We start from the raw sequence: 22,717 nt of genomic DNA, 5'->3' as shown, positions 1-22,717 counted from the left end.
GGTTCCCTGAAGACCTCCATGGGGCTTAGCATCAATGGTCCCCCTCCTCTGCTGCTTTTGCTTGCTAGTTTAATCTCTTCTGTATCTCAAAAAGAGACTAACTCAAGAGACACCCAACACTAATCCCACCTCATTAACATAACAAAGACAACCTATTCTCAAATGATAAACACGAGCATAGAGGTTAGGATTTACCACACGTATTTTTGAGGAACATGATTTAGTCCATAACATTCTACCCTTGGCACCCAAAAAATTCATGTCCTTGACACATGCAAAACACAGTCACCTCAACACATCATCCCACAAGTTTTAAGTCAACTCCAAGTCCAAATTCCATCCTGGGGCAAAATTCCTCTTCATCTATGAACCTGTGAAATCTAAATACAAGTTATCTGCTTCCAGAGTACAATGGTGGAACTGGCACAAGGTCGACGTTTCCATCACAAATGGGAGAACTTGGAAGGAGAGAAGGATGGCAGGCACCAAGCAGGCCCCAAGCCCAGCAGAACAGTTTACATTAGTTCTCAAGGCTTGAAAACAGTACTCTTGTCTTTGGGACCATCTAGGCAGTGGCCCCACCCTCAAGACTCTAGATGTTAGTCACAGCCTCTGGATTCTGGGTGGAGGCGCCTTGGCCCTGGGCTTCAGCTCTGCCTTCCAAGTCCCTGGGGAAGGTAACTCTGCTCCCCTGGCTTCAGTAGCCCCATTCTCCTAGTCCATCTGAATGGTGAACTCATTCACTCCGCCCCGGCAGGCTCCATTCTTCTGCCCCTTGGGCATGGTAGCCCTACGTCCTCAGCTCTGCATAACAGCCTCATCCCCTTGGCACACCTTAAGGGAAGCCCCAAACCCCAAAACTGAGTTGGCGAAAGACTCTTTGAAACCTAGGAAGCTGTGGTGCCACCCTTTGAAACCGAGAAGACCCTGTTTCCTAGGCTCCTTCCTGATCAGAGCTCTGCTGATCTCTGAGTTTCTCCAGGGAAGGTTCTCTTCTTTTCTCAGAGGAAAACAGAAATAGCTCCTTTGGCCTGTTTCCTGCCTGTAGAAATCCAACAGACAGTGTTCTTTCCTTTCATTCTTTTCCTGTCCCCTTCAGTCTAAGCTGATGGGTTTTCTGCTGTGATATTTGGTGAGATCTACAAGCTTAATCTCTATAACAAAAGATGTGTAGCCACATCCTTGGTGATCCAGGACATGCGTCCTTACTTTGTACAATGGAATTTTCCAAATCTTTAAGTTCCATTTTCATTTTGCACATTTCAGTTTTAAGTCCCTGTCTTCCCTCTCACATTTTACTCTAAAAGGCAAGGAGAAACCACACGCCCCTTTTAAGATCTTGCTCAGAAATCTCCTCAGCCAGATATTCAAGTTCATCACTTAAAACTTCTCCCTTCCACTAAGCATTTAACATAATTCCGGTAAGTTCTGTGCCACTGCGTGAAAAGTATTACCTTTCTTCCATTGTTCAATCACATGTTCATCATTTTCTTTTAAAGTCTCACATGGAGCACATTTAACATCCACATTTCTAGCAGCATTCTGGCACCACACATATTCCCTAAGGGGAGAGACACTTTCTCTATAGCTGTCCTCACTTCCTCCTGAGCCCTCACCAGAATTGCCACTGACATCAATAATTCAACCAACAGTCTCTTCAAGGCAATGTAGGCTTTTTCTATTAAACCTACTGCCATCAAGTTGGATCCAACTGACAGTAACCCCTCCTTGGGTTTCTGAGGCGATATCACTACAGACGTAGATTGCCCAACCTTCCTTCCAAGGAGTGGCTGGTGGGTTTGAACCACCAGCCTTCTGGTGAGCAGTCAAGTGCTTTAGGCACTATGCTACTAAAATTCTTTCAGCCTCCACTCATTACCAATTATTCCGTATTGTAGGTATTTGTTAGAACAGGACCCCACTCTGCCAGTACCAAATTCTATCTTAGTTCTCTAGTGCTATTGTAACAGAGGGAGCTCTGGTAGCATAGTGGCTAAGGCACTTGACTGCTAACCAGAAGGCTGGCGGTTCAAACCCACCAGCCACTCCTCGAAGGAAGGTTGGGGCAATCCTACTTCCGTAGTGATACTGCCTTGGAAACCCAAGGAGGGGTCGCTATGAGTCAGGGCTGACTCGACGGCACATAACAACAACAACAACATTGTAACAGAAATAGCACAGGTGATGGCTTTTACAAACAGAAATTTACTTTCTCACAGTTTAGGAGGCTAGAGCGCCATCTCCCGGGGAAGGCCTTCTCTTCCCGTTGGCTCTGGAGGAAGGTCTTTGTCTCCGCTGAGCTGCTGCTCCTAGGAGATCTTCCTGTGGCTTAGAATCAATCTCCCTCTGTCCCTGCTTCTCTCGCTTGTTTATTCTCTTTTATATCTCAAAAAAGATGGACTCAAGACACACCCTAAATTAATCCTGTCTCATTAACATAACAAAGATAACCCATTCCCAAATGGGATTATAGCCAAAGGCATAGAGGTTAGGATTTACAACACATATGTTGTTATTGTTGTTATTAATGAGCTGATAAATTGGACCCGACTTATAGCGACCCCTCCTTGGGTTTCTGTAGCAGTATCACTATGGAAGTAGATTGCCCCATCTTCCTTCCAAGGAGTGGCCTGTGGGTTTGAACTGCCAGCCTTCTGGTTAGCAGTCAAGTGCCTTAGGCACTACACTACCAGAGCTCCCTAAGAGGTGGCCCGGCTACCTGGTGGGGAGCAGCTGGTGGGTTTGAACCGCCAACCTTGGGTGTGACAGGTAGCTGCCTGAGGCCTGAGGCCATCCCCTAGGGCCACACATATTTTAGGGGGACACAATTATAATTTCTCATAATACTGACTTACATAATACTGGGTCATATACCATAAAATTCACCCTTTTGAAGTATACAATTCAGTGGTTTTGAGTACCTTAACAATATTATATGACCATTATCGCTAATTCCAGAACATTCTCATCACCCCAAAAGAAAACTCTGTTCTCATTAGCTATAACTCTTCGATCCCCTGCCTCCACCCCCTGGCAACTGCTAATCTGCTTTCTGTCTCTATGGTTTTGCTGTTCTTGATATCTCTTATCAATAGAATCATACAATACATGGCCTTTGGTGTCTGGCTTATTTCACTCACATAATGTTTCAAGATTTACCGAGTTGTAGCATGCATCAGAACTTATTCCTTTTTATGGCCAAATAATGTTCCATTATAGGAATATACATAGTTTTTTCATTCATCAGTTGATGGATACTTTGGTTGTTCCTGTTTTAGGCTATTGTGAATAATGCTGCTATGAATATTCTTGTACAAGTTTTTGTGTGGATGTATGTTTTCATTTCTCTTGGATATATACCTAGGAGTAAAATTTCTGGGTCATATGGTAACTTTGTTTAGTCTTTTAAGGAACTGCCAGACTGTTTTCCACAGCAGCTGCACCATTTTGCAATCCCACCAGCAATGTAAGAAAGTTCCACTTTCTCACCTCCTCATCAACACCTGTCATCGTCCATCTATTCTTAACCATTCTAGTGGGTGTGAATAACTTTCATTTTTATGGAAACAGAAGAGCTAGGAAATGATCCTGAAGGGAAGCCGGTTGCTGCCCTACAGGTGAGATAGGGATGGAGCAGCTCCTGGCCAGGGCTTACCAAATGGGCTGCTGCTTCAGGTGTGTGTACAAGTAGATCTTCTCCCCCTTCTTCTCCTCTTCCGGACCACACACGGTCACTGTGGGATGAGGGAAAGAGACTGAGGGGCTCTGATGTGCACACGCACGTTAACAAAGCCCACCACCAGAGCCTCCCAGCAGCCATGTCTTCTTCTACCAGTCGAAGCAAAGGTCATAATATGAAACAAGATCTGAAGCAATCCACACAGCTTCTCTGCCTCACAGGATGCTGCTGCTCACCAACTGTTCATAGGGACTTCTTATTAGGACCAAGTTAGGTCTGTGGCATGTCTGACCTCCCACCCCAGTAAGGCTTGACTAGAAAAGTGGCTCTTCAATGGAAATACAGAGCAAATACAGACCACCGGAGCTAGAAAGTAACTCAGGGATCAGCTGAAGCAACACCCTCATGCCACAGAGGACAGCGAAGCCCAAAGGCACTCACGACTTGGGTTCAACTGCTATTTAACGGTGGGCTGGTTAGAGCCCCGTGAGGACCTCGGTTAGAAAGACCAAGGAGGGCTCTGCTGTGGTTGCCAAGTCATCTATAGAGAACGGCAAAGGCCCCTCCTCTTTGGACCCCAAGAACACGGAGGAGGCATCTGTAAGTGAAGACCCACTTACCCATCTTCTGCTGCTTCTCCTTGGGTTTGTCGTCATCTTCCCTGAGGGAGAGAAACCGTAGCAATGACAGGCCTAACCCACACCAATGAGCTCAAACCACATTTTCTTAAGTCCAAGGGAACAGTTTACGTTTCTGAGATAGCATGTCTTATAGGCCATGTGTAAATTTAATGTAGTTTTCTCTGAAAAATCTGTCCTAGATTAATGTTGACACCTGTCAATGGCCAGAGTGTAGAATTTGAGCAGACATGATATTTAGCCTTTTTGGGGAGCATTTTAATCTTTGTTACGTGTACAATTCAGTGACTTTAATGACACTCACCATGTTGTGCAACCATGACTGCTATACATTTTCAATTTTTTCATCAACTAGAACAGAAAATCAGGGCCCCCAAGCAATAACTCCCCATTTCCCTCTCCCCTAATCTACTTTGATCTCTGTGCATTCACCTCTTTTGGACACTCCATGTAAGTGGAATCACACTATTTGTCTTTTTGTGTCTAGCTTATTTCACTCAGGATCATGTCTTTAAGGTATTTAGGCTTCCTTCTGCCATTTTCTCTGAATCCATACTGTACACCTCAGAGGAGGCATAAGCCAAAATGTCACCATTGTTGTTGTTAGGTGCCGTCGAGTCGTTTCCGACTCATAGCGACCCCATGCACAGCAGAACGGAACACTGCCTGATCTCGTGCCAGCTCCAAGATCCCTGCTATACTTGAGCCCATCATCACAGTCACTGTGTCAATTCATCTCACTGAAGGCCTTCCCCTCTTTCGTCGACCCTCCACGTTACCAAGCATGACATCCTTCTCCAGGGAATGGTCCCTTCTGACAACATGACCAAAGTAGGTGAGACGAAGTCTGGCCATTCTTGCTTCCAAGGAGCATTTCGGGTGCACTTCCTCCAGAACAGATCTGTTGGTTCTGTTAGCAGTCCATGGTACTTTCAGCATTCTTTGCCAGCACCACAACTCAAAAGCATCAACTCTTCTTCAGTCTTCCTTATTCATTGTCCAGCTCTCACATGCATAAGAGGCAACTGGAAATATCATGGCTTGTGTCAGGTGCACCTCAGTCCTCAAGGAGACATCCTTGCTCCTCAGCACTTGAAACAGTTCCTTCGCGGTTGACCTTCCCAGTGCTACACGCCATCTAATGTCCTGACTGCTGCTTCCATTGGCATCGAGTGTAGAACCAAGCAACATGAATTCTTTGACGACTTCAATCTTCTTTCCATTTATCATGATGCTGCTCATTGGTCCAGTTGTGAGGATTTTTGTTTTCTTTATATTGAGATGTAATCCACACTGCAGACTGTATTCTTCAACCTTCATCAGTAAGTGCCTCAAGTCATCCTCACTTTCAGCAAGCAAAGTTGTATCGTCTGCGTATCTCAGGTTGTTAATGATTCTTCCTCCAATCCTGATACCACGTTTTTCTTTATACAGCCCAGCTTCTCGGATTATTTGCTCAGCATATAGATTGAATAACTGTGGGGAAAGGATACAACCCTGACACACTCCCTTCTTGATTTTAAACCATATAGTGTTCTCTTGTTCCGTTTGAACAACAGCCCTGGTCAAGGTACAGGTTCCTCGTGAGTACAATCAAATGTTCGGGACCTCCCATTCTTCTCAATGTTATCCATAATTTGTCATGATCCAGACAATCAAATGCCTTTGCATAGTCAATAAAACACAAGTAAACATCTTTCTGGTATTCTTTGCCTTGAGCCAAGATCCATCTGACAACAGCTATGATATCCTTTGTTCCACGTCCTCTTCTGAATCCAGCTTGCACCTCTGGAAGTTCTCTGTCAATATACTGCTGCAAACGCTTCTGAATTATCTTCAGTAAGATCACACTTGTGTGCAATATTGATGATATTGTGCTATAATTTCCACATTCTATGGGATCACCTTTCTTTGGAATGGGTACAAATATGGATCTCTTCCAGTCAGTTGGCCAGGTAGCTGTCTTCCAAATTTCTTGGCATAGCCGAGTGAGTGCCTCCAGTGGGGCATCTGTTTGTTGAAACATCTCAATGGATATTCTGTCAATTCCCGGAGCCTTGTTTTTTGCCAATTCTCTCATTGCAGCCTCAACTTCCTCCTTCAGTACCATTGGTTCTAGATCATATGCCACTTCCTGAAATGGATGAAGATTGACCAGTTCTTTTTGGTACAGTGATTCTGTGCATTCCTGCCATCTTCTCTTGATGTTTCCTGCATCATTCAATATTTTGCCCATAGAATCTCTCAACTTGAGGCTTAAATTTTTTCTTCAGTTCTTTCAGCTTGAGAAATGCTGAGCGTGTTCTTCCCTCTTGGTTCTCAAACTCCAGGTCTTTGCACATTTCATTGTAGTAATTGGTTTTGTCTGCTCGAGCTGCTCTTTGAAATCTTCTGTTCAGCTCTGTTATCTTGTCATTTCTTCCATTTGCTTTAGCTGCTCTCCGCTCAAGGGCAAGTTTCAGAGTCTCTTCTGTCATCCATTTTGGTCTTCTCTTCTTTTCTCATCTCTGTAGTGATCTCTTGCTTTCTTCATGGATAATGTTCTTGATATCCTCTCACAATTCTTCTGGTTTTCAGTCGTTGTTGTTCAATGCATCAAATCTATTCTTTAGATGATCTCTAAATTCAGGAGGGATATATTCTAGATCATATTTTGGCTCTCTTGGACTTGTTTTAATAGTTGACCTTGCACAGTCCAGAGACTGCAGAAAGGGACAGATTCTCCCCTCACTCCAGTGCCCTCCTTTCATTTACCACATGCAAGTGCAGAGAGGGACAGATTCACCCCCCTCTCCAGCATCCTCTTTGTCACTCACCAAGCACTGGTGGGAAAGGGACAGGTTCCCCACCTCTGGTGGTGTCCTTGTCATTCCCCATGCTTGACTTTAACCTGACCTCTGTGTGTTACACCTACGTGATGCCCCCTCCCCAAGTCAGAGACACATACAGGCAATACTTACTCGTTTCTCTTCACCAGGGGCCCCTTCAGCTTGGTTTCCAGGCCCCCAAAGAAGCCCTTCACATTCTCAGTCTTTGCTGAGGTGTTCTTTAGGAGCCGCTCAGCAATGTCCTTCTTCTCCGCCAACCAGCTATTGGCAGATTTCAGGTACGAGTCTATGCTCCCTGCAGGCTTCTCCTTGGATTCTGAGGGAAGCAGGTGTGGCTTACCTTGAGAAAGAGAGGGTACTATATGTGCACAGGAGAAACAGGTGGCAAACAGAATCGCTTGTTAGTATGTCTCCTTCCTGGATCCCACTGCACAAGCCAGTAGGAAGCCAGAGACTCACTGGCTGCATAGGAAAGGCATGAAGGCTGGGGGCTCCCTCCTTTTCTAAGAGCAGTCATGAAGCACTTACTGGATACAAAGAGGTCAGCCAGGTACCATGAGGGAGAAGAGAACCAGGCAAGGACCCAGGCCTACAGCAGCACAAGGTCTGGTGGGGAGTTGAGGAAAGTGCACAAGTAGCTGCAGCGTGAAAGAAACAGCACTCTGTGTTGTAATGGAAATCCGGTGTCATCAGAAGATAGGAGCAAGCCAGACAGCCCCTGGACTGGCCAGGAAACAGGACACTGGAGGTGAGAAGATGGCGAGAGGACGGCATTCTGGGCAGAAGGGAGAGCATGTGCGAAGGCAGCACAAGGGATGTCCCTTTCTTGGGGTAGCACATGGCACCTACAGGAACCCTGGTAGTGCGGTGGTTAAGTGGTTGGTTGCTGATAGGTCAGCGGTTTGAACCCACCAGCCACTCTGTGGGAGAAAGATGTGGCAGTCTGTTCCTGTAAAGATTGTTGTTGTTGTTATGTGCCATCGAGTCAGACGTGACTCATAGCAACCCCTCCTTGGGTTTCTGAGGCGGTATCACTACGGAAGTAGATTGCCCAACCCTCCTTCCAAAGAGTGGCTGGTGGGTTTGAACCACCAGCCTTCTGGTTAGCAGTCAAGTGCCTTAGGCACTATGCTACCAGAGCTCCTCCTGTAAAGATTATAGCCTTTGAAATCCAACGGGGCAGTTCTACTCTGTCCTACTTGGTTACTAAGAGTTGAAATCTACTTGATGCCAATGGGTTTGGATGGGACCTATGGGTCGAGGCACCCTCTAAGGGTCAAGGCGCCCTGTGTGGATCAAGGTGACAAGTGATCTCTACTAGTGGAAGCTGTTCTGTGCACAGACCCTTCTCAGGCAAGCAGTCAAGTAGTTCTCAGAGATCCAGGAGCCACAGTTCATACTGGGGTTCCCCCCAACCCAAAGGCAGCCTATGAGTGCTGCAGCATGAATGACCTGCCTGTCAGTGGCACAGCTGGGGCAGTCTGGTGGCTGCAGCCTGCACAGCTGAGGGTGTGGAGAGGATGGGCTGCTGGTGGTGAGAAGAGGGTGAAGCTGACTTGCAGAGCGAAGGAGATTCACCATGGGAGCAGGCACATGGGTCATGTCATGGGTTTGCACAACTTTGTAGTACAAAGTTGGGGATAGAAAGTCCTCAAGCTCTAATGTGCCAGAAGATTCTGGGGATGAGCAAAGGAGATTTCACAGCCTCAGCATAAAGAAAAGCCTGCCCTGTTAGCAAGGGCCTCGTCAGCACAAATCTGAGAACTCTTCCCAGCCTAAGAGCCCACCTGCTTCTCTCCACCTCCCTGCACAGCCACCCATGTGCTGTCTTTGGCTAAAACATAAAACTGGCATCATCACACCCAGCAACTCCTGCCTCCTGCATCAAAGGTCCTGCCTAATGTGGTGATGTTCTCATTTCTTAAGAGCTTGGTGATTTCCTTTGTACCACGGAGTCCTCAACCCACAAATGGACCGTCTTCTCCTTCCATTTTAGGGGCTTTACTCTTTGCTCATGCCCTCCCTGATACCCACTTCCTTTGTGCTCTAGAAGTTCACAGGCATTGCCTTTAATCAAGAGGGAAGCTTCAGTTGCCCCCACACTGTAAGTTGGCAAACCTCATGCGTCAAAGCTAGCACTCCACAAAAAAACAAGCCCCACTCTTACCGAGGTGATAGTAGGTGAAACACATGGTCATGAGGTTCTTGGCGGGCCCAAAGTCATCCATCTGGTGACACCTGAAATGAGGAGCAAGGCTGGCTGGTTAACAAACTGCTCCACCCAATACCCTCACTGTGAATTAACAAAATGTTTCATATACTTGTGTGAATTAGTGCTTCACTCCCAAGAGGCCGCAAAAACAATCTCCCTTAGTCCAGTCAGTGAATTGCTCACAGACATGGACAGGTGTAGAAGGCTGAAAACTATAAAACTTTCACAGGCTAGCAGGCATCACGAAAGCAGACTTTAATCATAGTGACTAACTTGTTTTTCCTTCCCTTATCACTTTCTTCAAGTAAACAGAATAGCCAGACCCTTTCTACGGAGGCAGAGTTCTTTAGATGTGCTATTCCCAATTGCGTATTCTTTGAACCATAGACCACCCCACCACGGCTAGTTTCAGCTGAGAACCACAGCCTGTAACAAGATGACCCTGAGAGAGAAGACACCGAGCCTTGAAGCAACCAAGATATAGGAGAAACGGAGAGGTCCCTGGTGGAGCGAGAGGCCTGAGGGGCCACTCCCACACTCTCCCCTCCTGTGGAGCTAATCTCTCCAGGCAGGCATGAGGAACACCTCTCCTGACCAGGGACGGTCTCCTGTCACTGACTGGAAGAGGAGCCGGGAGGACACAAGACAACTGCCACCCATCCCACAACAGGAAGAAAACACAATCAGCATTCCCCAAGGCCCCCACCCCTCAGCTCAACTCCCTTTAAACCCTAGCCCTTCCCCAGCTCGGGGAGACAGGCATTTTGGAGAAGCGGTTCTCACTGTCTCCTTGGGTATCGATCAGCCTCTGGCTTTCCCGCTTCAGCCTGTCGTGACCACTGGCTCCTCATGATGGGGTGAGGCCTTTGCTTTCCTATGACACTAGGACCTGGGTCTGATTCTGGGCAGGTAGGAGCTTCATCTTCTGTTTCCATGCCCTCTTTCATTTTAAAGGTGGAAAGGCTAAGGCCCAGGAAACACAACACAGGGCAGAGACAGGACTAGAAGCCTGGGCTCAAGTCTCGGTCCATTGCCAATGGCACCAGGCCAGAGGCCCCCCATCACCTCCCAAGAATGAATAGTGAATAACATGATAAATTTCACATTGGTGCTCTCGGATATGAGCAACATCTGGATCCCCTGGAGAAACCTCTGATTCTGGAGGTCTGGGCTGTGACCTGAGAATCAGTATTTCTCCTCCCATCTCCCTTCTGATGCTGCTGCTGCTCCCGGGACCACACTTCGAGAACCACTGCATTATACACCCACTCCTCACTTATCAACATGGTTAGGCTGCAAACACCAGGTTGTGATGCAAAAATTGGCATTATGTAAAAACGGAGGCTGACCACATCAGATAACAAAATGGAGGCTGACCACATCGTAACATAACTGCCAGATTATATCATTACATATCTCCCAAACCATGGAGAACCACGGCCCAGCCCCTCTGGCACATAACCTCATCCGACACAGTCGGTGTTACTCTTGCCTTGTCCTGGGGCATTCATCACAGCCACATGCACATCATTAATGTGTAAAACAGTCAGTAGACTGTTTCCTATTGTTATAAATGCAAAATGCTGGACAGCAAGATAGCTTGTAAGTGAGGAGTAGATGTAGTACAAAGCTGGGGATAGAAATGCCAACCCACACTATGCCACTTGTAAAAGCCAATGAAATTATGAGATAAAATAAACATGTTTATATTGAAATGTTTTCTACAAATGTACAGTGTTATATTTAGTATTTTATGATATACAGATAGATTCATTCGACTTAGCAAACCAAAAATAGGGAGAAAGTTTAAAAAGGTCTTTCTCCACTACAATTTAATGACCACAGTTGTAAAGGCCACGATGACATCTACTGTAGCACTGCTAGTGAAAAAAGAAAATGAGGAGGAACAATCAACAGACTGAATTACAGCCCATGTGTGTATCAGAATAGCACACAGCCATGAAAAATGCAGAACCGAACAGGATGCCTTCTGTGGAAAAACATACGCGCAGTCCACCCTCACTATCCATAGATTCGGTTTGAAAACTTGCCTACTCAGTAAAATTTACTGATAAAACCCCACAGTCAATGCTCGCAGAGCTCTTCCGTCATCTGTGGGCATGCTCATAACCGCAAAATGTGCACCTCACCCTACGCACACACTCCCAGCCAAGGTCAAACCAGGCTGGCTAGGTTTTGCTAGCTCAGTGTTGGCAGTGACAGAGAACCCAATGACAGTGAATAAGAGAATCCCGCACTCGCTGGTCTGTTTGTGGTTAACGGGAGTCACCCTTGAGGAGATGAGCCAAAAGTGAGAGGGTGGGCAATGAAAGAGGCTTTCCTTTTCATGCTACAGCTCATGGCCCTGTCTTTACTTTTCCCTTTTACACTTTCCTTTCCTGTTTAGTTTTCAACCTTGGACAAATAGTAAAAGAAAAAAAATCAACAGAAATTACCCAGACAGTAGGAGTATGGGCCATTTTTATTTATCACATTGTTTTTATATTTTTAAAAAACTAATAACGTAAAGAACTAAACTACTAATAAAACTATAAAAGACTGAATAGTGGTAAAAACTAAAAACACTCATACACTAAAAATTATAAAACTCATGTATGTTAAAAATCAATAGCTTTTTTTTTTTTTTAATTGTGATTTGGGTGAAGATTTACAGAGCAAATTCACTTTCCATACAGCAGTTCACATACACTTTGTCTCATGACAATGACCACAGTTTACCACAATACATCAGCTCCCCTCCCACTTTCTCCCCATAGTTACCTCTTCCCAGTGTCCATCCCGCCATGCACTCCTGCCCCCTGAGCTGTCTCCCTATGCATAAGCAGCCCTTCTTTCTCCCATGACTGCTCTCTCCAAGGAGTGTATCTACTTGAGGTAAATGTTCCACTCATATGCCTGTCTTTTGTTTGGCTGGAAACCACAGATATGGGTTCAATTCCAGACCTGAAGGGCAGCTAGGGGCCATAGTCTCAGTGGTTCCACCAGGATCTATCGGACCAGCAAGCCTGGTCCCCCCCTCTTTTTTTTTTCTCCAAATGATTTTGAGTTTTGTTCCACATTGTTCTATCAAGGATCTCCTACATAGATCCCCTTCCAAGTGGGTGATAGTGGTAGCCGGGCACCATCTAGTTCTTCTGGTCTCATAGTCGTATAGGCTGTAGATTGGATGGTGTACCAGTCGCTAGGACTAATTGTTTCCATGAATTTTGGTTTTCTTCATTCTTCTTTGCTCTGGACGAGGAGAAACCCATCGTTGCATCTAGATGGCAGCTTGCTAGCTTTTAAGATCCCAGTGGTTACTCGCCAAAGTAGGAGGTGAAACAGTGTTTTGTATAGTATGTTATGCCAATTGAATAGCTTTTAAATATTAGAATGGTTTGGTTCCCCGCCCCCAAACCTACAAAAATACATACATTCACAAACTAAGTAATGGGAACTTTTTGTTTTGGTGGGCTCAGAACCTTAACTGAATTTTTCCTCTCAGTTTTGTTTCTTGAAGGAAAAATTGAAAATTGGTTAAGTATATTGGCCTGTGGGACAGGTGCAAATGATGCAAAATATGAGTTCATGAAAATTTCTATAGATACAAATGTTTGGAAATTGAGGTGTTTAAAATGCAGGCAAAAATGTTTAATCCAAAACAACGTGGGAGTGTCTTTTAAAATAGTTCCCAAAGTGCTTCAGGCTGAGGACGAGAGGACCTACCACTGCTGTTAGTGGACGGTTTCTTGTCCCTCCATCCTGGCTGGCTCTGAGTCCCTGATTCCCCAATGGGAAGCATATCCTGGGCTTTGAACACTCTGAGCAACTGCAGGAAAAATAGGGAGCCTCCTCTCTTTTGGTCTTTTCCCTCCATTTAGACCCATGTTCTAGTGACATAGTACCTAAGGCATCTGACTGCTAACCAAAAGGCTGGTGGTTCAAACCCACTAGACACTCCTCGGGAGGAAGACTGGGCAATCTACTTCCATATAGATACCGCCTCGGAAAACCAAGGAGGGGTCACTATGAGTTGGAAGCAACTCAACAGCAGTGAGTTTGGTTTTTTGGTTTTAGACCCATGTTCAAGGCGGACTAGAGAAAGATAAGGAGACATGAAGACACAGGACAACTGAGATCCAAGAAAGCAGCAGTTTCTCTAGAGAGAAGAAGGGGAAGAAATACCAGGGGATAGTTGTCCAGGCCTGGAAAGACAACATGGTCCCGTGACACAGGGAAGCAAAGGGGGGCACCCAGACACTTTGGGACAAGAGGGCAGGTGGGTGGAACCCAAGCTGCTGTCCCAACAGAGCCCCTCTCCTTTCTTCCCACAAGAGCCCCTATCCTGCTCTACCTGCTGGGCTGAGACTCGAGAATATTACTGCTACTTCTCAGCTTCCTCCAGGTATGGCCAGGGTGGAGGCGGAGAAGCATCCCTTCTGTTCCATATGTTGGAAGTCATGTCACCAACTCTGACTCTGACTCAAGGCCTAGGATGGTCATCCTAGAAAGTGGTGGGATGTTAGAGGAGAAGGGAGTTTGTCAGTCCTGTGTCCTGGTCTCTAATCTCACAGCTGAGCTCCCAGCTACACAGCACAGCTTTGGAGGGCTCTTTCAAGATGGAAGGGACAGTGGTGGCTTGGTGGCAGAGATCCTGCTTTTCATGTGGGAGGCCTGGGTTCCATCCCTGGTCAAGGCACCCATGCACAGCCACGATCCATCTGTCCGTGGAGGCCTGCATGGTGCTGCACTGCTCAACAGTTTCAGCAGAGCTTCCAGACTGAGATGGACTAGCAAGGAAGGCCGGTGATCTCCTTCCACCAATCAGCTGATGAAAACTCTTTGGATCCCAACAGTCTGATCCACAGGCGGTCACGAGGATAGCGCAGGAGCAGCGACGGTGCAAGCTTGGCTGGCAGCCCCACGACTCTGCACCACCCCACACTGCCGAACAGCACTTTGTGCGAGAAAAGGCTCCAGCGGTGCCTAATTCATACTCACAGGGTGTCTGATGTGGTCAGATTACATGGTTTTATTTATCTGCTGGTGGGGTGGGTGGTTACCTAGTTTGAGTCTTTCACAACAGGAAGTCAAGAACAGCTCAGATCCCAGCTGGAAGGGCCCAGGGTAAGCGCAGTAATCACTGCCTGTCCCTGAGGGCTGAGCCTGGCAGAATCTACTGCGCCCAGCTGCGCAGCCCCCTGTTCTCACTGTTGGGTAAAGGCTGCCAATTCTGCCTCCTTGGAACCCTGGTCCCAGAGGTCGATGATGACACATTGGAGCAGCTGCCTGCCAGGGACTAGTGTGAATCTTACAACCACGCTATTACAGGGCAGGGAAAGCTGTAAAGAAATACTTACTCAAACAACACCACCGCAAACGACTGCACCAGGCGGTAGAAGGTCGGCTCTGAGACGCACTTGGAGTTGCAGCGCTGTCAGAAAGAGGACAGACGGTCACCAGGGACGGCGGGAGGGCCATGCTGAGCTCGGCGGGGTTGGCATTGTGTGCTCAGCACTCTGACCCTCTCTGAGCACAACTAGGACAAAGGCCTGGACAGCCACATTCTGTCGCATTCTCTACAGAAAGCCACTGCCCCCTTCCGCCAGGGCTGCAGGCACCTTGGCACACTGACAGTGCAGTCACTCGGCAGATGTGAGCAGCCGTGCTCCTGGGTCATCTGCACAGCACTTTAACCAGTGGAAACTCCCTTCACTCCTGCACTTAGAAAAGCACGAGGGATGAAACGGAAGCTGACAACGCTGGCCAGTCCTGGATGGCGGGTTTGTCTCTTCCTTTACGCTTGTCTCCATTTTCTCATTTTTCTATGAAGAATGACTTATGTTTGTGAGAAATATTTTAATTAAAAACAAGAACGTATGCTACCTTACAGAAAAAGAGATTTACCCAAGTGGACTATCTTCAGCACTTGGTTAGTACACAACTCCTCTGCGTGGCTATTAGCTGTCTCGGATATATTATCTTTTGTAGAAATAGAATATTGTGGGTTACTTAATAAAGATATGGATGGACAAAGTCCACATAGTTGCCTTTAAAACAGTGATTTCCTGGTCATCACAAAAAATCACAAGACATATTGTACTGGGAAAATGTACTGCAAAAGACCTCTTTAAAGTGTTAAAGAGCAAAGATGTCATCATCTGTCATCAGCTGACAGACCACCACCTGCTCACTCACCTTTTGACAGTCTGGCACCCAGGTGAGCCAGTTCCATTCCCCACTCGTCTCCACAGTCCTTTTCACAGCATCTCTGGGTAAATTTTATACCTTTTTCTCTCAAGTCATTTCCCTGGACTGTTTTCTCCAGAGTAGAATTACAAGGTCAATTAAGGAGACAGGGAGTTGTTTCCTATTGCCTAGTCCTTGTGAGGGAACGCCCTCTCCTCCTGCCTCACTGTCCCCTCACCTGGGCACTCACGTATCGGGCAAACCACTCCCGGCCTTTCCCATTCTCGCCGCTGCAATACTCCCCAAACTTGGCTTTCTCCTCCTGGTCCAAGTCCTCCCTAGAAAAGAGCAAAAGGGGGAAAAAAAAAAAAAAAAACACTTTTTAACGCTTTTTCACTGCTGTTGTGACGTGCCATCAAGTTGGGTGTGACTCATAGCGACCCTATGGCCCTGTGCACAACAGAACGAAACACTGCCTGCTTATCCTCACAATGTTGCTATGCTTGAGTCCACTGTCACAGCCACTGTGTCGATCCATCTCACCGAGGGTCTTCCCCCTTTACGCTGACCCTCTACTTTACCAAGTATGATACTCTTCTCTAGGTATTGGTTGCTTTTAATAACATGCTCAAAGTACAAGAGACGAAGTCTGGCTATTCTTGCTTCTAAGGAGCATTCTGGCTGTACTTCTAACAAAGATTTGTTCGTTCTTCTGGCAGTCTGTGGTACACTGAATATTCTTTGACAACTCCACAATTCAAATGCATCAATTCTTCTGCAGTCTTCTTTATTCGTTGTCCAGCTCTCACATGCATATGAGGCAACTGAAAATTCCATGGCTTGGGTGAGGTACACCTTAGTCTTCAAAGTGACATCTTTGCTCTTTAACACTTTAAAGAGGTCTTTTGCAGCACATTTCCCCAGTGCGATACATCTTGTGATTTCTTGACTGCTGTTTCCATGGGCACTGATTGTGGATCTAAGTAACATGAAATCCCTGACAACATCAATCTTTTCTCCATTTATCATGCTGTTACTTATTGGTCCAGTTGTCAGGACTTTTCTTTATTTTGAGTTGTAACCCATATATGGAAGGCTGCAGTCTCTGATCTTCATCAGTAAGTGCTTCAAGTCCTCTTCATTTTCAGCAAGCAAGGTTGTGTCATCTGCATCTCACAGGTTAGTAATGAGTCTCTGATCCTAATGCCCTGTTCTTCTTCGTATAGTCTAGCTTCTCAGATTATTTATGTAGCATACAGATTGATTAAGTATGGCAAAAGGATACAACCCTGACACATATCTTTCCTGATTTTAAACCATGCAGTTATCCCCTTGTCCTGTTTGAATGATGGCCTCTTGGTCTCTTTACCGGTTCTGCATGAGTACAATTAAGTGTTCTGGAATTCCCACTCTTTGCAATGTTATCCATAATTTGTTATGATCCACACAGTTGAATGCCTTTGCATAGTCAATAAAACTCAGGTAAACATCTTTCTGACAGTCCTTGCTTTCAGCCAAGATCTAGCTGATATCAGCAATGATATCCTTTATTCCATGGCTTCTTCTGAATGTGGCTCAAATTTCTGGCAGATCCCTGTCAATATATTGCTGCAACCATTTTTTAAATTATCTTCAGAAAAATTTTACTTACGTGTGAAATTAACGATATTGTTCAATAATTTCCACATTCTGTTGGATCACTTTTCTTTGGAATGGGCACAAAATATGGATCTTTTCCAGATAGTTGGCCAGGTAGCTGTCTTTCAGATTTCAGATAAACAAGTGAGTGCTTCCAGCGCCACATCTGCTTATTGAAACATCTCAGTGGGTATTCTGTCAATTCCTGGAGGTGTGTTTTAAGCCAATTCCTTCAGTACAACTTGGAGTTCTTCCTTCAAAATCATCAACTCTTGATCATATGCTACCTCCCAAAATAGGTGAACATCAACCAATTCTTTTTGCTACAGTGACTCAGTGTATTCCTTCCATCTTCTTTTGATGCTTTCTGCATTGTTAAATATTTTGCCCATAGAATCCTTCAATATTGCAACTCAAGGCTTGATTTTTCCTTCAGTTCTTTCAGCTTGAGAAATACTGAACATGTTCTTCCCTCTGATTTTCAAATGCCAGGTCTCTGCACATTTCATTGTAATATGTTACTTTGCCTTCTGGAGTTGCCCTTGGGAATCTTCTGTTTAGCTCTTTTACTTCATCATTTCTTCCACTTGCTTTAGCGGCTCTCTATTCAAGAGCGAGTTTCAGTCTCTTCTGACAACCATTTTGGCCTTTTCTTTCTTTCCTGTCTTTTTAATGGCCTTTTGCTTTCTTCATGTATGATGTCCTTGATATCATCACACAACTCATCTGGTCTTCAGTCACTGGTGTTCAATGCATCGAATCTATTTTTCAGATGGCCTCTAAATTCAGGTGGGATATATTCATATTTTGGCTCTTGTGGACTTATTTTAATTTTCTTCAACTTCAATTTAAATTTGCATATGAGCAATTCAATTTATGGTCTGTTTCATAGTCAAGCCCTGGCGTTGTTCTGACTGATAATATTGAACTTCTCCATTGCCTCCTTCCACAAATGTAGTTGATCTGATTGCTGTGAATTCTATCTGGTGAGATCTGCATGTATAGGTCTTATTTATGTCGTTGTAAAAAGGCATTTGCAATGAATAAACTGTTGATCATGCAAAATTCTATCATGTGATCTCTGGTATCATTTCTATCACCAAGGCTGTAGTTTCCAACTACTGATGCTTCTTTGTTTCCAACTTTCACTTTGCAATCACCAATAATTATCAACACATTTTGATTGCATGTTTGGTCAATTTCATACTGTATAAGTTCATAAAAATCTTTAATTTCTTCATCTTTGGCTTTAGTGGTTGGTGCTTAAATTTGAGTAATAGTCCTATTAACTGGACTTTCTTGCAGGCATATGGATGCTATCCTATCACTGACAGCATTGTACTTCACGATAGATCTTGAAATGTTCTTTTTTCATGATCAACACACCACCATTCCTCTTCAATTTGCCATTATCGGCATGGTAAAACATATGATTGTCAGAGTCAAAATAGCCAATACCAGTCCATTTCAGCTCACTAACACCTAGGTTGTTGTTGTTGTTGTTGTTGTTTGCCGTCGAGTCGGCCCTGACTCATAGCGACCCCTCCTTGGGATTCCGAGGCAGTATCACTACGGAAGTAGGATTGCCCAACCTTCCTTCTGAGGAGTGGCTGGTGGGTTTGAACCGCCAGCCTTCTGGTGAGCAGTCAAGTGCCTTAGGCACTATGCTACCAGAGCTCCCAACACCTAGGTTAGGGATCTTTATGTATTCCATTGCATTTTTTTTTTTTTTTACAACTTCTAGTTTTCCTAGATTCATACTTCACATATTCCACATTCTGATTATTAATGGATATAGCCGTTTCTTCTCATTTTGAGTCGTGCCCTCTCTTTTCTCTTTTAATGCTTTGGAGGAAGAGAAGAGAGAGGGTACCAACAGGAATTACCCCAGACCCCAGCCAAATGTAGACACTTGGAATCACACCCATCTCTCACCCGGGCAGCAAACTTACGTGGAAACAGAGTTCTGTGTTAAGATGCAGAGTCTGGCTCTGCGAATCACGCTCAGCTACAGAGTGGAGAGCCAGAGTGCCATCCGGCTATCTGGCTCCACAGCCCATTCTTTTCTCCCTCATCCCCTGCCTGTCAACAAGGCCCAAGCACGGGTGAGGGTGCCACCACCGCAAGAAGGCTTTGTTCTTCGGCTCATTAAACTCCACTCATCCTGACACTGAAGTCAGCAGGGGACCACTCAGTGGCTTCAAGAATGCCTGAATCTGTTCATGTTGGCAGCACACAGTGAGGATGAGACAGTGGCAGGACTGTGCCTGTACAAAGCTCGGACTCATGGGGAGGATGGTGGGGTGACTTCTTCCTCTGTACTTCTGAGAAGCCAGACTACTTAGCTCTCTGCACATCTCCTGTTCTGGGTAGAGTGGTGAAACAGGAAACCTTCAGCCATGGGGGTCACCATCACCAAGTGGGCAGAAGGTGCACCTGGTTTCAACCCACTTGCACTTACTCGTCCCCAGATTTAAAGACTCAAAATGAAGCTGAGGCTGAAGATCAAATGGCTAGTGCGAATTTTGTTTATTTCAGGTGGAGGGGAAATATCTTGGTTTTATTGATCTCCAAACACCAACATCACATGAAGCATGGGAACCTGTCAGCCACCTGCAATGATTTTCTGATTGCTCCTGAAAGTACAGCTGGCTCTGTTGTCCATACTGCCGACAGGCTGACACAAACCTGGACTGGGGTTTATGGCAAATGTGCACTCAGAGAAAGCTACCTGGTTCCAGGGCTAGTCAAGCAAAGGTAACTAGGAAGCCCTGTCTACTTCTCCCCAAAATGTATACAATGTCAAACACAAATGCAGTTTTGAAGAATCAAATATTTGGGTTGTCCCGTAACAATTCACTCTTCTAGCCTCATGGAATACTGAGGATAGACTCTATCACACCTGCTAATGGCAGAAATCTACTGCCACCAGCTTACAACAAGGGACCTGAGTCACAGCAGAAAGCAATGCACTCTCTGGGTCATGAGAACGGGCAAAAAAAAGTTATTCTTAGTTTTAATGAAACTGGAAAATTATCCTGTGATCCAGGGCTTCTCAACCTTCCATGTGCTTACAAATTGTCTAGAGACCTGATTAAAATACAAGCTGTGACTCACTGGGTCTGGGTGGGGCCCGAGACCCTGCACATCTAAGGTGCTCCCAGGGGGGCTGCTGGGATGACAATCTGAGCAGTGCAGGCTTCAGCCTTGAACATGCCACTGTGAGTGACACATCAACACCGGAGCTGACATTCAGCACCTGAGTGAATCTGGTTTCTGTATTGCCCACCTCCCTTGGTTAAGGTATTCATCAGCAGAAACAGAGCTCCTTACTTTACCCCTTCAACAACCACACAAGAAAGGCCACTAAGGGGTTCAAGGATGGTTCTCCATCCAAGAAGCTGCTTAGGTCATGTGCCCATGAGTGTCAAGAAGAATATGGGAACTGAAACCTGATAATACTTTATATTGCCCCAAATCTAATTTCAGCTCATGATTATGCTTCCTAGCTAACTAAAAGGAGCCCTGGTGTGCAATGGTTAATCACTCAGCTGCTAACCAAAAGGTTAGTGGTTCGAACCTACTCAGTGGTTCCCTGAGACAAAGACCCGACCATCTGCTCCCATAAAGATCACAGCCTAGAGACCCTAGGGGGCAGATCTTCTCTGTCCCACGGGGTCACCAGGAATCGAATGACCCTATGACAGATCTGCTCTGTCCCAAGGGGTCGCTAGCAGTCGGAATCGACTCAGCAGCAGTCCACAACAACAGCAGCCAACTAAAACTCCCAACAAGGAGGGCCGACAAGCAGCTAACTTGAACTCTCCAGTGCTGCAGAAGCAAAACAAGTGGCCCTTGGGTTTAGCAATAACAAGGCAAGAGAGCCTTCAGTGGCATGGTCAGAGCAGTGAAGGAGGGGGAAAAGAGGTGACAGCAAGCAGGGACAACTCCTTCAAACATCTGACTTCAGAAGGCCAGGCAAACTTCTGGAGTAACACACATAAAAATTTAATAGTGCTCTGGGGATTGGAAGTGAACTTTATTTTTTTATTCTTTATGCTTTTATGTTTTGTAGTAAGTACACACAGTTTACACTCATGCACACACAAGGTGCTGTGGAGTCAACCCAACTCATGGTGACCCCTATGTGTCAGAGCAGAACTGTGCTCCACAGGGTTTTCAATGGCTGGTTCTTCAAAAGTAGATTGCCAGGCCTTTCTTCCAACGTGCCTCTGGGTAGGCTCGAATCTCCAACCTTTCGGTTAGCAGTGAGCACATTAATTGTTTGCACCATCCAGGGACTCTTAAGTATGTATTTGTTGTTGTTTCGTGTCATCAAGTTGATTCTAACACTCGTATGTATATATAGTCTTAGTTAATAAGAGAAAAGAACATCGAATATAATAAAGTTGGTGGTTTTTCTCCCTCCCCCTTGATGTCTAGTAGAGGTATCACTGACAGGTGAAACAGTTCCATGAGAATGAAGGTGACACACAGACAGACTTGGAGTCAACACTGACAGTTCACCTACGGTGCTGGCACAGGCCTTGGAGCTGCCAAGCCTTGTGATGTCCGTCCCAGAGGTTCCCACCACCAGCTGCACTTCACAACCACCTGTGAAGCCTTTATGTTTTGGGATGCTGTGCTGCCCCTAAAGATTCTGACTTACTGGGTCTGGTGTGGCACCCAGCATTGGTATTTTCATCCCCCAAACTCTGCATGAAGCAGGGGCTGAGGATCATCAACTGGTAGGAGTGGAAGCCCTGGGAAACTCGGTCAGGGACAGAGCCAGAGCAGAGCGCAGGCCTCTGTCTGCCGCCCATCCATCCATCCACACCGTCCTTACCCTCCGGAGAAGATCTTCTCCACATAGCTGCACATGAACTCTCTGAGTTCCAAGGCCTCTTCATCCGTGGCACTCTGATTGGATGAGAAGGAGTCATTGGAGGAGGAACGGCGGTACTGGTCCCAGGATGGGTGGGAGGGTGACTCGTCCATGTCGTTCTCACTGTCCGCGGACTCGGTGGTCTCGCTCTCTGAAGCACCATCGCCCAGCGAGCTGTCCCTGTCCTGTAGCTGTGGTGGCAGGGCCTCCAGGGGAGAAGAAGGTGGTGGCTCAGTCCCAAAGTCAATCAACGACCCCACAGGCACTTCCGGGGCCTCCATGGCGTGACTGGGCTGCTGGCGGTGCCAGGTGGGGAGGCTGCTGATTTGCTTCCCAGGTGCTTCAATGGGAGCCAGAGGCCAGCTGGAGCACCGGCAAGGACAGGTGAGTGCCCCGGGAGCTGCAAGGATGAACCCTCTGCAGCAGCGTCACACAGCTCTAAGGCATCTGAAATATAAACACAAACACAGGAGGCTCACCACCTCACATGACAGCCCAGACTTAACCAACCAACAAAGCAGGCCAGCTGGAAAGAGAATGCTCTCCAAACTTGCAGAATTCAGGCTTCTATGCCAGCGTCATTTTCCTACTGTCCACTTTTACTGTTAAACACTTGGGATGCAGCACACACCTGATACATGCTTGTCA

At 46.1% G+C, this 22,717-nt stretch overlaps 1 protein-coding gene across 1 annotated transcript in view; it reads right to left on the bottom strand.

Moving 5' to 3' along the window:
* The window catches only part of KIAA0513 (KIAA0513 ortholog), a 32,236-nt gene extending 9,886 nt beyond the window's left edge, over window positions 1–22,350 (bottom strand). Inside the window, exons 1-7 of the mRNA XM_007939141.1 lie at window positions 22,031–22,350; window positions 15,785–15,884; window positions 14,718–14,791; window positions 9,313–9,383; window positions 7,278–7,485; window positions 4,300–4,340; window positions 3,656–3,734 (exon numbers count right to left, since the gene is read on the bottom strand). Coding sequence (XP_007937332.1) covers window positions 3,656–3,734; window positions 4,300–4,340; window positions 7,278–7,485; window positions 9,313–9,383; window positions 14,718–14,791; window positions 15,785–15,884; window positions 22,031–22,350 — 893 coding nt within the window. The remainder of the gene's footprint in view (window positions 1–3,655; window positions 3,735–4,299; window positions 4,341–7,277; window positions 7,486–9,312; window positions 9,384–14,717; window positions 14,792–15,784; window positions 15,885–22,030) is intronic.
* Window positions 22,351–22,717: the final 367 nt, after the last annotated feature.

This window comes from Orycteropus afer, unplaced genomic scaffold, assembly GCF_000298275.1.
Source record: "Orycteropus afer afer isolate SDZICR_OR568_19922 unplaced genomic scaffold, OryAfe1.0 scaffold00057, whole genome shotgun sequence".
Taxonomy (NCBI): Eukaryota; Metazoa; Chordata; class Mammalia; order Tubulidentata; family Orycteropodidae; genus Orycteropus; species Orycteropus afer.
This window is presented reverse-complemented; position numbering and strand designations above follow the sequence as displayed.